The 12,788-nt window shown below is 45.4% G+C and overlaps 1 protein-coding gene across 2 annotated transcripts in view; it reads left to right on the top strand.

Moving 5' to 3' along the window:
• The first annotated feature begins 1,405 nt into the window (after positions 1–1,405).
• The window catches only part of LOC119942431 (acyl-coenzyme A synthetase ACSM6, mitochondrial-like), a 31,870-nt gene continuing 20,487 nt past the window's right edge, over positions 1,406–12,788 (top strand). For both annotated transcript variants that reach the window (XM_038763242.1, XM_038763243.1), the window contains exons 1-5: positions 1,406–1,855; positions 5,361–5,571; positions 6,211–6,418; positions 10,198–10,341; positions 11,905–12,064. In XM_038763242.1, the coding sequence (XP_038619170.1) occupies positions 1,664–1,855; positions 5,361–5,571; positions 6,211–6,418; positions 10,198–10,341; positions 11,905–12,064 (915 nt within the window). In that variant the 5' untranslated portion in view covers positions 1,406–1,663. The remainder of the gene's footprint in view (positions 1,856–5,360; positions 5,572–6,210; positions 6,419–10,197; positions 10,342–11,904; positions 12,065–12,788) is intronic.

Here is a 12,788-nt window from a genome sequence, read left to right as displayed (position 1 = left end):
CTAAGTGTCCCACTGTGCTTGGGAGAGTACAATAAAACAGTATAACAGACACATTCCCTGACCACAACAAGCAGTGCTTAGCATAAGGTAAGTGTTTAACAAATATTATATTATTGTTAATATTATTTTGTTGCTGTTATTATTGTTATTATTATATTCGTTAAGTGCTTACTGTGTGTCAAGCACTGTTCTAAGTGCTGGTGGAGTAGAAGCCAGTTAATCAGATTGGACACAGTCTCTGTCCTACATGGAGCTCACATTCTAAGTAGGAAGGAGAATAGGCTAATTGAATTCACATTTTTACAGATGAGAAAACTGAGGCACAAAGAAGTTAAGTGACTTGCCCGAGGGCACACAGCACGAAAAAGAAGTAGCATGGCTTAGTGAATAGGGAACAGGCCTGGAAGTTAGAGGACCTGGGTTCTAATACCAGATCTGCCAGATGTCTGCTGTGTGACCTTGGACAAATCACTTCTCTGTGCCTCAGTTACCTTATCTATAAAATAGAGATTAAGACTGTGAGCCCCACATGGGACATGGACTGTGTCCAATCTGATTATCTTGCATCTACCCCAGTGCTTAGTGCAGTAGCTGATGTATGCCCAGTTAAGTGCTTAACAAATACCATAAAATAAGTGACAGGTCCAGGATTAGAACCCAGGTCCTCTGACTCCCAGCCCCATGCTTGTTCCACTATTATTATTATCATTACCCACTTCTTCCCAAGATTCGGGTCTACCGAGCATTCACCTGCTTCGTAGCCAGTCTCCTGTTTTAGCTTCACACCACACACGTTAATAAGACCTGAAGATTAAGTTGTCCCTGTCCATCTTCTGCCGTGCGTTTTCAAAGACAACTTTCGTAGTGAAGAATTGGCTCCTAACACAATGTTATTTTCTTTAGTGATTACAAAAGGAAAAGCATCTGATAAACAGGGTTTTGAAAGGCTCAGTGGATCCAATGAAAATAAAGGTCTTGAGACATCAACCGAGCTACAGGGAAGGAAGCCTTTCTCCTCCTCACTGTCTTGTTTGTTTTCCATTGTAGCTCTTCTTGCCCCACTTCTTGGGAGAACTGCTGATGTAAGGGGCAGATGTGGACACTGGGGAGGATAACCCCAGCCTGGGGGATGACCTCTCCCTTGCAAATAGATGGGAAATAGGTGTGGTTTTGGAGAGGGAGGCTGTTATGGGCTTCTTCATATTTGGGTAACACCTATCCAGCCAGCCAGCCAATCAACCCAGCCCCACACCTCCACGCACAGCATGCCCACTCCAGTAGGAAAGGAGCTCACACAGTAAAACCACTGCTCTGTCCGAGACCCATCCTGGCCTCTCTTAACCCTTTATAGACCCAGAGTGGAGACTCCCAGAAGCAGTGGTGGGTGGACAGTGGTGTTCCTGACAGGGCAGGGAAGAGCATCTGCAGCCTCCCTGTCTCTTTGCCCCTTGCAAAGCCTCCTGGAGGCTTTTGCTTCTCTGCAAGTTTCCATGCTCACTGTTTCTGTTTCTCTCTCTTTAATGGTGCACGGGAGCTCTGGGTTTCTTTTAAATGTGTTTGCATTTTACGTAACCACTAGCTCTCTCCTCTCAGCAAATGTGCAGTGGTGACCAGCTTTTTTCTCTTGCCGAAAAATACTGTCCAGCTCTCTGGAACGGCGAAGATGTCTTGCCAGTGTCGAGCTCTTGCCTCAGTCAGGTCTTTTGGGCTGCGCTGGAGATTGTGCCTACACCCAAGCCGGAAATGTGTCTCCCAACAAGCTCCAGTGTCTGAACTGGCACGTCTAAGCCAAGAGGTGCCCAGGGACTTCAACTACGCGGGTGATGTTCTAGACAAGTGGTCACAAATGGAAAAGGTAAAATGATATTTCTTTTTATTCTGGGGGCTATTTCTTGGGACTTGTTTCACGGAGGTGGTGGTCAAAAGAATAACAAAAAGGCATGAAAATAGTCCTTAATAATTACAATGTTCTTATATGTTCAGCACTTATTATATTCCATGCAATGGGCTAGATAATAATGCAATCACATCAGACACCGTCCCTGGCCCACAAGGGGCTCACAGTCCAAGAGGAAGGGAGAAGAAGAATTTTATCCCCATTTTACAGATGAGAAAACAAGCCCAGTGAAGTCTAGTGACTTGTCCAAGACAAGTAAAGGATTCAGGCCTCAGGTTTCCAGACTCCCAGGCTGGTGATCTTTCAACTAGGCTATACAACTGCAGCTAGAATAATGTAGTAATCACATAGTAATAACATAGTGATTACTGTATTATTCTAGCTGAAGTTGTATAGCCTTCCTGGGAAGCAGCATATTATAGTGGATACAGCACAGGCCTGGAAGTTAGAAGGTCATGAGTTCTAATACCGCTCCGTCACTTGTCTGCTGTGTGACCTTGGATAAGTCACTTCCCTTCTCTGTGCCTCAGTTCCCTCATCTGTAAAATGAGGATTTAGACTGTGAGCCCTGTGTGGGACAGGGAGTGTGTCCAACCCAATTTGCTTGTACCCACCCCAGTGCTTAATACAGTGCCTGGAACATAGTAAGCATTTAACAAATGGAATAATTATTATTATTGAGTTTTCACCTGAAATAACCAAGGAAGGTGTGAGCTGGAAGGACCAGGGGAGGACAAGGGAGGGAACTTGGTGGAGAATGGAAAAGGAAGAGGGAGGAAGGAGGCAAAGGAATGAGTGGAAAGAATCCCCCTTCCTTGGCTACCACTGCCTCTTCCTCTGGCCCTTATGCCCACTGAAGACTTGTTCCAAGAGGGCCAATGTAGTCCAGGTTGCCAGTGCCTGCGTGGCAGTAGTGGTGGCTGGCAAACTGGCACATCTGGGCTGTCTCCTCCAGGCCATTAAGGTGAGGCAGCGGAAGTGGTGGCTGTGTTAAGGCCAGTTCACCTGGTTGGTATTTCCACTGCCATCCCGGCAGAAGTGCTGAGAGCCTACTGAGAGGTCCTACTGAGAGCTCAAAGGCCCTACTGAGAGCTCACCTCCTCCAGGAGACCTTCCCAGACTGAGCCTCCTCCTTCCTCTCCCCCTCCTCCCTCTCTCCATACCCCCGCCTTACCTCCTTCCCTTCCCCACAGCACCTATATATATGTATATGTGTTTGTACGCATTTATTACTCCATTTATTTTACTTGTACATATTTATTCTCTTTATTTTATTTTGTTAATATGCTTTGTTTTGTTCTCTGTCTCCCCCTTCTAGACTGTCTCTGTGTGTTGCCAACTTGTACTTCCCAAGCTCTTAGTACAGTGCTCTGCACACAGTAAGCGCTCAATAAATACGATTGAATGAATGAATGAATGAAAAGTAACAGAGGTAGCCCCAATGGCCAGGCCAGGCCACCCAGGCCCAGTAAGTGCCACTACAGCTCTGTTGGCCTTGGTCACCACGGTGGAGACAACAGAAACTACCACAGGTTTGTCCAGTCTGAGGGAAGGCCCCTCAGAGGAGTTATAATTTGAAGACAGGAGAATGGTGGTCTGTCTGACAAAAATTCCTAGGATCCATTAACGAAGTGGCTCTGGCACCTTGGGGGCAATTTCAGAGGGGCACACAACAGTTGTATGAATTCAACCCTCTCTAGATTGTAAGCTCATTGTGGGAAGGGACCGTGTCTACTAAATCTAACAGACAATTACTCTCCACCTCTTCAAAGCGTTATTGAAGGCACATTTCTTCTTAGGCCTTCCCAAATCAAGCTCCACTTTTCCTCATCTCCCAGTTCCCTTCTGCATCTCTCTGACTTGCTACCTTTGCTCTGACTTGCTACCTTTGCTCTTCCCCTGTTCCAGTCCCACAGCACTTATGTACATATCTGTAATTTTATTTATTTGTATTGATGTCTGCTTCCCCCACTCTAGGCTGTAAATTCATTGTGGGCAGGGAATGTGACAGTTTATTGTTGTATTGTACTCTCCCAAGCACTTAGTACAGTGCTCTACACACAGTAAGTGCTCAGTAAATATGAATGAAGGAATGAAGGTTATATTGTACTCCCCCAAGAGCTTAGTACAGTGCTCTTTACAAGTAAATGGTCAATAAATGATTGATACATTGGTCCAATGAACTGAGAGTTTCTGCAGCTTGCCAAACTGCACTTCCTTCATGGACTGTCCCTTCAGTGCCATTGCTTTAGCAACTAGAGGGTGGAGTTACTGCTGGAAGGAATCTGTCCCCCTCTCTACCTCCCGCTCACCTCAATCAATCACCTCCTGCCCACCGCCTCTGCTGCCTACCTGAGGGACAGCAACAAGGGCAAGGTCCTTCAAAAATGTGCCCTCCACCCCCACCACCACTCTTCCTCACCCCCTGTTTTGGCAGCAGGATAGTGGACACCGGGACACGGGTTCTGTCTCCCTAGATGGGCACTTGGCAGCTGCTTCAGGTGACCTGCCTCATCCCTGTTTCATTCTGTGGTGAAGAGAAACAAGGAAGTGTGCTTCTCTGAGATTATGCCTTAGAACCAGGGTTGTACAATTCCAGGAGACTCTGGGGCTTTCACCCAAAAGCCCAATGACTAAACTGTCCTTTTGGCATTTTCCCAGAGAACAGAGGGAACAAAAACCCCCCTCTGCAGACTTCAGCCCTGTGTTATTATAAATGATGCCACCAATCCTCAAAGGCTTCAGGCAGGGAACTCCCCACCCAGTGTCTTGGCATCCTGGGAATTTCCCTGCCCTGTTAGGTGGAGATATCCAAACTTTGTCTTGGCATCCTGGAAATTTCCCTGCCCTGTTAGGTGGAGATATCCAAACTTGCTCAGAATAAAAGAAGCAGCATGACGTAGCGGCCAGAGGACGGACCACGGAGTCAGGTCATGGGTTCTAATTACGCCTCCGCCACTTATCTGTTGTATGACCTTGGGCAAATCACTTAACTTCTCCTTCCCTAGTTACCTCATCTGTAAAATGGGGTTTGAGACTGTGAGCCCACTTGGGACAGGGACTATGTCCAACTTGATTTGCTAATATCCACCCCAGCATTTAGTAGAGTGCCTGGAACATAGTAAGCACTTAACAAGTACCACTATTATTATTATTATGAAAAGAAGCAGAGAATTGCTATGCTGCATCTGACACCTAGTCCATCTGGGACACTAACCTGCATCCTACCAGATGCACTGAGGAAACTTGGTTAAGTTCCATAAATAATTATTTTTTCCCCAAATGATACCAAGACCTACAGAAAAAGGACCAGAAAGCCAAGCCATAAATGGGGACAGGCCTGGAAAAACGGCAGCTGTCTCAAGCTAGTTGAAAAAGTCCTCCCAGGTGCCCAATGCCTTGGCCCCAGGTGAGTTATGCCTGAACCAGAACTGAGCTTTCCTCCTCTGTGACTTTTCCCTAGGATGGGCTGAGAGTCCCTCACTCCGCCCTGTGGGAAGTCGACGCCAAAGGAGCCGAGGTGAGATGGAGCTTTGAGGAACTGGGCATCCTCTCCAGGAAGGCTGCCAGGGTCCTTACTGAAGCCTGCAACCTACACCAAGGAGACAGAGTGGCCATGCTGCTACCTCCAGGCCTGGAGTCGTACCTCATCAGCCTGGCCTGCATGCGAACAGGTCAGTCAAAGGAGAACCCTTGTGTCCACTTCAAAATCGAGGACTTCCGGAGTCAGAGGGGATCATAATAGAGTTAATAATTGTGGTATTTTTTAAACGCTTACTTTGTGCCAGGCACTGTACTAACCACTGGGGTGGATACAAGCAAATGGGGTTGGACACAGTCACTTTTCTGCCTGGGGCTCAGTCCCCATTTTACAGATGAGGAGGCCCAGAGAAGTGAAGTGTCTCGTCCAAGGCGAAACAGCAGACAAAAGGCAGAGCTGGAATTAGAACCCATGACCTTCTGACTCTCAGGCCCGTGCTCTACTCACTAGGCCATGTTGCTTCTCTAAGCAGCTTGAATCGCCTCCATGCAGCAGACCAAGCTACGGGGCCTGGGACTTGCAGCCATTGATGATGTCCCACATGACATCACTAAGAGGTGGGAGAGGGTGGGGCCTGCTGCCACTGCATTCCTTTCCCCTCCCCACTTCCCCACCCCTGGGGTGCAGGCTCCTCTTCAAACATGAAAAGCCCCAAACATCCTCTGAAGAGTCCAGACCCAAAAAGGTGTCACATCTATGCTGAGAGAGGAATGTAAATAAACATTGCACATTTTCAAGAGCAAATGAACTTCCCGCTTCACTTCTCCTCCAGGACTTGTCTTTGTGCCAGGGTCATCGCAGCTGACCGTTTCAGACATTCTCCATCGACTGCGGGTGTCTGAGGCTAAGTGCATCGTGACCAATGATGATTTGGCCCCAGCAATTGACTCCATCGAGTCTCACTGCCCCTCTCTGAAAACCAAACTCCTGCTGTCAGACGACAACCGGGGAAGCTGGCTAAACTTTCCGAAGCTGATCCAGTGAGTGTCCTCGGCCTAGCCATTTGGCTGAGTCTGAATCCTTGCTATGGGGGTCTTGGGGCGGGGTTTGGGGAGTCATGCGTAGGTAGTGCCCTTGTCCAGCCCCTGGAGATCTGTGGTTAGTCATGGAACCAAACAAGTTTGGAATGAGGCAGGAAGAGGAACCTTTTAAGGGAAGGCTAAGCAAGTCAGCTTAAGAATGGAAGAAGTGATAGGCAAGAGTAGCTGTGGAGAAAAATGCATATAACAAAAATATGGATGGGATACACCCACTTCTCCTGGAATTCAGGGATTGCATTCTTGAAGAGCACTAAATTAAGGAAAAGTCTCATTATGGTGCTCAGTCTACCAGTCCATGATATTTTCAAGCACTTACTGTGTACAGAGCACCATCCTAAGCACTTGGAAGAGTACAGTAGAGTAAGTAGGTAGTCATCATATTTGAGATGTGTGTGCAGTGTCAAACATACATTTTGGCCGGTGCGTGATTAGCAAGTTTATGAATATTAGTCTGACAATGTGCCTGTTTGGAACAGTGCAATGCGGTGTTGGAAGATTGATGGGCATGCTTGCATGTGATATGCACGAGACAAGGAGAGCTGATTGATACCTGCAGGATTCATTCATTCATTCAATCATATGTATTGAGCGCTTACTGTGTGCAGAGCACTGTACTAAGTGCTTGGGAAGTACAAGTCGGCAACATATAGAGACGGTCCCTACCCAACAACGGGCTCACAGTCCAGAAGGGGGTGAAGACAACAAAACAAAACATGTAGACAGGTGTCAAAATTGTCAGAACAAATAGAATTATAGCTATAATGCACATCATTAACAAAATAAATGTAATAGTAAATATGTACAAGGATCATAAGGATGTACAACCCAATTCCCCAGATATCATGACCGAACCGATAAAAGAATTCCCAGAGGAATATAAAGAAATGCTATTATTGGGTAAGACCAATGATCCGTCCAGCTCAGGGTTATATTTCCAAAAAGGTAAAGAACGTTTGCAGGGATTGGGTAATAGTTGCCTTCTTTGACCTTGATCTAAATTTTTTGGAATGGATCCTCCAACTTCCTTAACTTTTCCCTTCTGTACCCTTAGCTTTCCCTCTAGTAACCCATTGGATCAGTCAATCATGCATTAATTTTATCAAACTTAAGCTTCCTAATATTTGCTTCCTGGACATCTTTCTGTGGGAGCAAATCCATATGCTGATCATCACTGTGTGAAGAAGTCTTTCCTTTTGTTTGCTTAGAACCTACCATCCTCAAACCTCAATGGGTTTTCCAGCTTCTAGGATTTAAGTGAACCATAATCACCCTTCATGATTATCGTGGGTAAACCCCAAACTTAGTACAGTGCTTGGCATGCCTGGCTCATGGTAAACCCTCATTAAAGATTATGGATACTATTACTATTATTATTATTATCTGCACAACATGTGTGTATCCAGTAATATTAATCATTTTTGGCATTTTCAAATGATAGAAATGGTGAATTAATGTTCATCATCAGAAATGATGGCATAGCTAGCAGTGTTGGGCAAATTTCAGACTCTAGTACTAATGTCGAATTTAAAAGTATAGAAAATTTGGTTTTGAAATTAGGGCTATGTATTAGGGTAAGAGGGATAATAATAATAATACTTAAGGTATTTGTTAAGCTCTTACTATGTGCCAAACACTGTTCTAAGCACCAGGGTAAATAGAGGGTAATCAGGTTGTCCCATGTGGGGCTCGTACTTTTAATTCCCATTTTATGGATGAGGTAACTGAGGCCCAGAGAAGTTAAGTGACTTGCCCAAGGTAACACAGCAGACATTTGTCAGAGCTGGGTTTAGAACCCACATCCTCTGTCTCCCAAGGCTGTGCTCTTTCTACTAAGCCATGCTGCTTCTCTTTAAAGTGGCAATGCCAGGGATTGAACCCGGGGCTTCATACATGCAAAGTATATGCTCTACCACTCCCAACATGAGATAAACAAATACTGGCCACAACTGCCAGAAACCCAAGGAAATTCCAGATTCCAGAAAATCCCCAGAAAAAAAATATTTTCAGAATTAATTTTGAGACTTTCATCAACTAAGCTCTCACTTTCACTACTCCCTCTCCCTCCTGTATCATCTATGCACCTGGATCTGTACCCTTTAAGTATTTGATATTTACCACCCACCCTCAGCCCCACAGCACTTATGAACAGACTCACAATTTATTTTAATGTTTGTCACCCCCTCCAGACTGTAGCTTCTTGGGGGCAGGGAAGGTGTCTATCAACTCCATTATACTGTTCTCTACCCACTAGTACAGAGCTCTGCACACAGTAAGTGTTCAATAAATATGATTGATTGATTGAGTGGAAATAACCATTTTCTTATCAGCCTCCTGGGTCCACTAATCCCCCCTTTCCTCTGGTCCAGGTGGCTCATTTGGAGCTCGTTTGGTCACCTGAAATCAATCCAATGGCCCTGAATTTCTTACCCAGAGGGCTCTCAGAGGGGTGGTTTGCAAATCAGGCATTTCCTGCAACCCTCTACAGTAGTTTTGGGTTAACCACTAAATGGTAAGGTCCCTAAGGGCAGGACTCTCTTTTACAGTAAATTAGGACAGGCCCCTGATCCACTGGCCATGAAAAGAATTGATTCCAACTTCCCCAAGCAGCCATCCTGGAAGAGAATGGTGTAGCCGCATGCATGGGGGCAACAAACCACATGAGATGTATTAGAGGGAGATAGAATTAGGGTCCTCCCAGCTCAAAGGGGAGCATAAACCCCATTGTGCTCTGAGAGGAAGCATACTAAAAAGAAACCTTATAATTCATACTATTTTACTAGGTGTCTTCAGGTTTCCTCTGGTCACTAGCAATAGAGGATCATTACAGGGACATTAGTGAGACTAAAAGAAGAAGCCTTGTGGTCTAATAGAGTACAAGCCTGGGGGGTTCAGAGGATTGGGATGCTAATCTTGGCTCTACCCCTTGCCTGTTATGTGAACTTGAGTGAGTCACTTAACTTTTCTGTGCCTCAGTTACTTCATTTGTAAAATGGGGATTAAGACTGTGAGCTCTATGTGGGACAGGGACAGTATCCAACCTGATTATTTTGTATTACCCCAGTGCTTAGTACAGTGCCTGGCACAAATACTATTTAAAAAAAATTAAAAAGGACTAGTAATTTGCTTGTAGATTGGCATATTTATGAATCTATTTACAGGGAAATATGGGAAGGAGCATCCACACACTAATAATAATAATGACAGTAGTTGTAAACACTTACATATTTGCCAAGTTCTGTATTAAGAGGTAACACAATCAGTCAGACTGAATCCCTATCTCAAATGGGGCACTCAATCTCAGGGGGAGGGAGAACAAATATTTTTCCCCATTTTGCAGATGAGAAAACTGAGGCACAGAGAAGGTAAGTGACTTGCCCCAGGTCACACAACAGGCAAGTAGTAGAGCCAGAATTAGAACCCAGGTCCCTTGCCTCCCAGTCCTCTGCTCTTCCCATTAGGCTATGCTGACTCTCAAGAATGTATCAAAATAGCTAAAAGGGGGTGAGTTAGAATTTGGGGCTCTTATAGATTGCCATGGTCCCGAGGACTTAGATAACGCTCTTGAATCTCCGTAAGCTTGTTGTGGGCAGGGAATGCATCTGTTTATTGTTATATTGTACTCTCCCAAGCACTTAGTACAGTGCTTTGCACCCAGTAAGTGCCCAGTAAATATGACTGAAAGAATGAATAACCACAAATTCCTCTCCGGGGATTTGCAGCTCTGCCCCCACTGATCATCGCTGCGTTAGAACCAAGAGTCGTGATGCTATGGCCATCTACTTCACCAGTGGGACGGCGGGGTCTCCGAAAATGGTGGAACATTCTCACTACAGTCTGGGGATGGGATTCAGCCTGGCTACCAGGTAAAGACTCAATCCAGACTCGCTCTTCACTTATTTTACATTTGGATCCCTAAAGCGCTGTGGAAGTGATCCTGATTGCACTCCTTTGGGTAAGATGTTGGCTTTCTCATCTCTAAGAGTGAGCTCAGCTCAAGGTCTGACTCAAAATGGTGATACCCTTTAGAAAAGCAGGTAAATTTACGTATGTGGGCCTGGGTGAGACAAATTACAGGGTAGCTCTTTGGACCAATAAGGCCAGAAAAGCCCTGAACTGGGAAAGGGGATAGCGACCATCCTGGTTATTTGCTAATAAGTATCAGCCCAAATCCATCCAGAATTTGGAGTGAAGATGGGATTGTTTTAATCTTGCCCTCCCCAAATCCCAACTGAAGGGAGTGAGGGGGTCCTTGGGTGGGGTGCCCCTAGATCATTAAAAGGACCCAGGAATCTCTTCTGCCAGCAGAAAAATTACCATCTTACCACTCCAAAAGCTACCCCTGTTAATGATGTCAGATCATTGGAAGTTCTGTTAACTAGAAGTCAATCAATCAATCGTATTTATTGAACACTTACTGTGTGCAGAGCACTGTACTAAGCGCTTGGGAAGTACAAGTTGGCAACATATAGAGACAGTCCCTACCCAACAGTGGGCTTACAGTCTAAAAGTCTAAAAGTCCAATACATCCTCTGGCTATTGAACCATTGCATGATAATCCTAGGCAAGGAGACCATAAACTAAAAATCAGTGGACTCCTTATTTATGCATAAAGTGATTAAAGAGAATCTAGTCATCCTAAAACATGGAAAAAAATCATACACGCAGATTCTTGCTTCCCCATCAAATGATTCTCTTCCCACTGTGAGTAGGGAATGAGTCTACCAACTCTGTTATAATGTATTCTCCCAAGTGGTTTGTACAGTGCTCTGCACAGCATAAATGCACAATAATTATGATTGACTGATTATTGATTCTATTTTGTAAGTTCATCTCATCAGGACTGAGTAGTTGTCACGTTATGCAAATCTCCCCTGGGTTCTAGTTTCTGACACCCTGGTCCCATAAAGCCCCATGACCGGAACTAACCTTTTCTTTTTTTATAATGGTATTTGTTAAGTGATTGCTATGTACCAGACACTGTACTAAACACTGAGATAAGATACAAGGTAATCGGGTTGACACAGTCCCTGTCCGGCATAGGGTTCACAGCCTTAATACCTAGTTTACAGATGAGGTAACTAAGGCAAAGAGAAATGATTTGCCCAAGGACACTCAGCAGACAAGTGGCAAAGCCAGGATTAGAACCCAGACCCTTTCCTCTGGCTCCCAAGCCCATGCTCTTTCTACTAGGCCACGCTGCTTCTCCAGTTGTAAAATTGGGAAGAATAGAGCTTTCTAATCATTTAAACCTGTGTAAATCTGAGGGCCAGTTAATAAATTACCTGCACAGTGATCTCTCCTTTAGTTGGAGAGACCTAGTCCTTGATGTTTCATCCATTCATTCTGTCTCTTAGTTCTCTTCCCAAAGGTGATAGCCCTGGTTTTCACCGAGAAACTCTCTCACCGTCTTTCCTTTCTCTTCCCAGGTGGTGGATGGATTTGGAACCTGCAGATGTTGTGTGGGGTCTGGGTGATGCCTCTGGGGTGGATCTCTTCTCCCTGAGCAGTGCTTTGGGGGCCTGGCTTCAAGGGGCCTGTCTGTTTCTGCATCACCTGCCCAAGTTCAGCTCGGAGACGGTGCTAGATGTAAGAACAGTTCCCTGGCAGGGGCTAGGGAAATCAGTCATGGGAAACCATTCCCAAAGGGAGGGGTCAGTGGGTCCGTCCTTGGGAAGGGCCAAAGAGGTTCAGTGAGAGCACGGTGTACCCAGTGTTGGACTACCGCCACCAAATAGAACCAGAGAAATTCCAAGATGCCGGCTTACTGGATGGAGGCTTCTGTGTAACAGCCTTAAGGAGGAGATTGGGAATAAGTTCAAGAGCTTCTCCTCCATCTGGTCCTTCTAGAAAGGGGCTGTAAGGGTAGTTCACCTGGCAAGCCTCCAGACAACACCCAAATGGTCTCTGGAGTAGTTGGAGCCTGATTGTGTGCTGAGACATAGTCTTCCCAAGGCCAAACCCTCAAAGTCGGCAGGAATTGACATTCAAGCCAACAGTACACTGAGGACACACTTTGCTCCACCCCTCCTCCCCACCTCCATCTATTGTTGTTTGTCAAGGACCATTCATACTTGGTTGGGAATAAATATAGTCCTTCACTCCAGTGGCCTAATAACAGAGCCAAACAACTTTCTAAATGCCTAATGCTTTTGATTGGAGCTCAAAAGTGAGTAATTGTTCTAGTGTAGACTAAATCACCTTCTAGTCTAAGGTAAATGTTCTGCCCTGGAAAAAATGACTCTAGTTTGCTTCTTTTCATTCAGAGTCATTGTTGTGATGTTGTAGCTAAATGTCTAAATGAAATACATTC

The sequence above is a fragment of the Tachyglossus aculeatus genome, chromosome 21, assembly GCF_015852505.1.
Source record: "Tachyglossus aculeatus isolate mTacAcu1 chromosome 21, mTacAcu1.pri, whole genome shotgun sequence".
Lineage (NCBI taxonomy): Eukaryota > Metazoa > Chordata > Mammalia > Monotremata > Tachyglossidae > Tachyglossus > Tachyglossus aculeatus.
The sequence above is the reverse complement of the archived record's forward strand: the minus strand, read 5'-3'. Positions and strand labels throughout refer to the sequence as shown.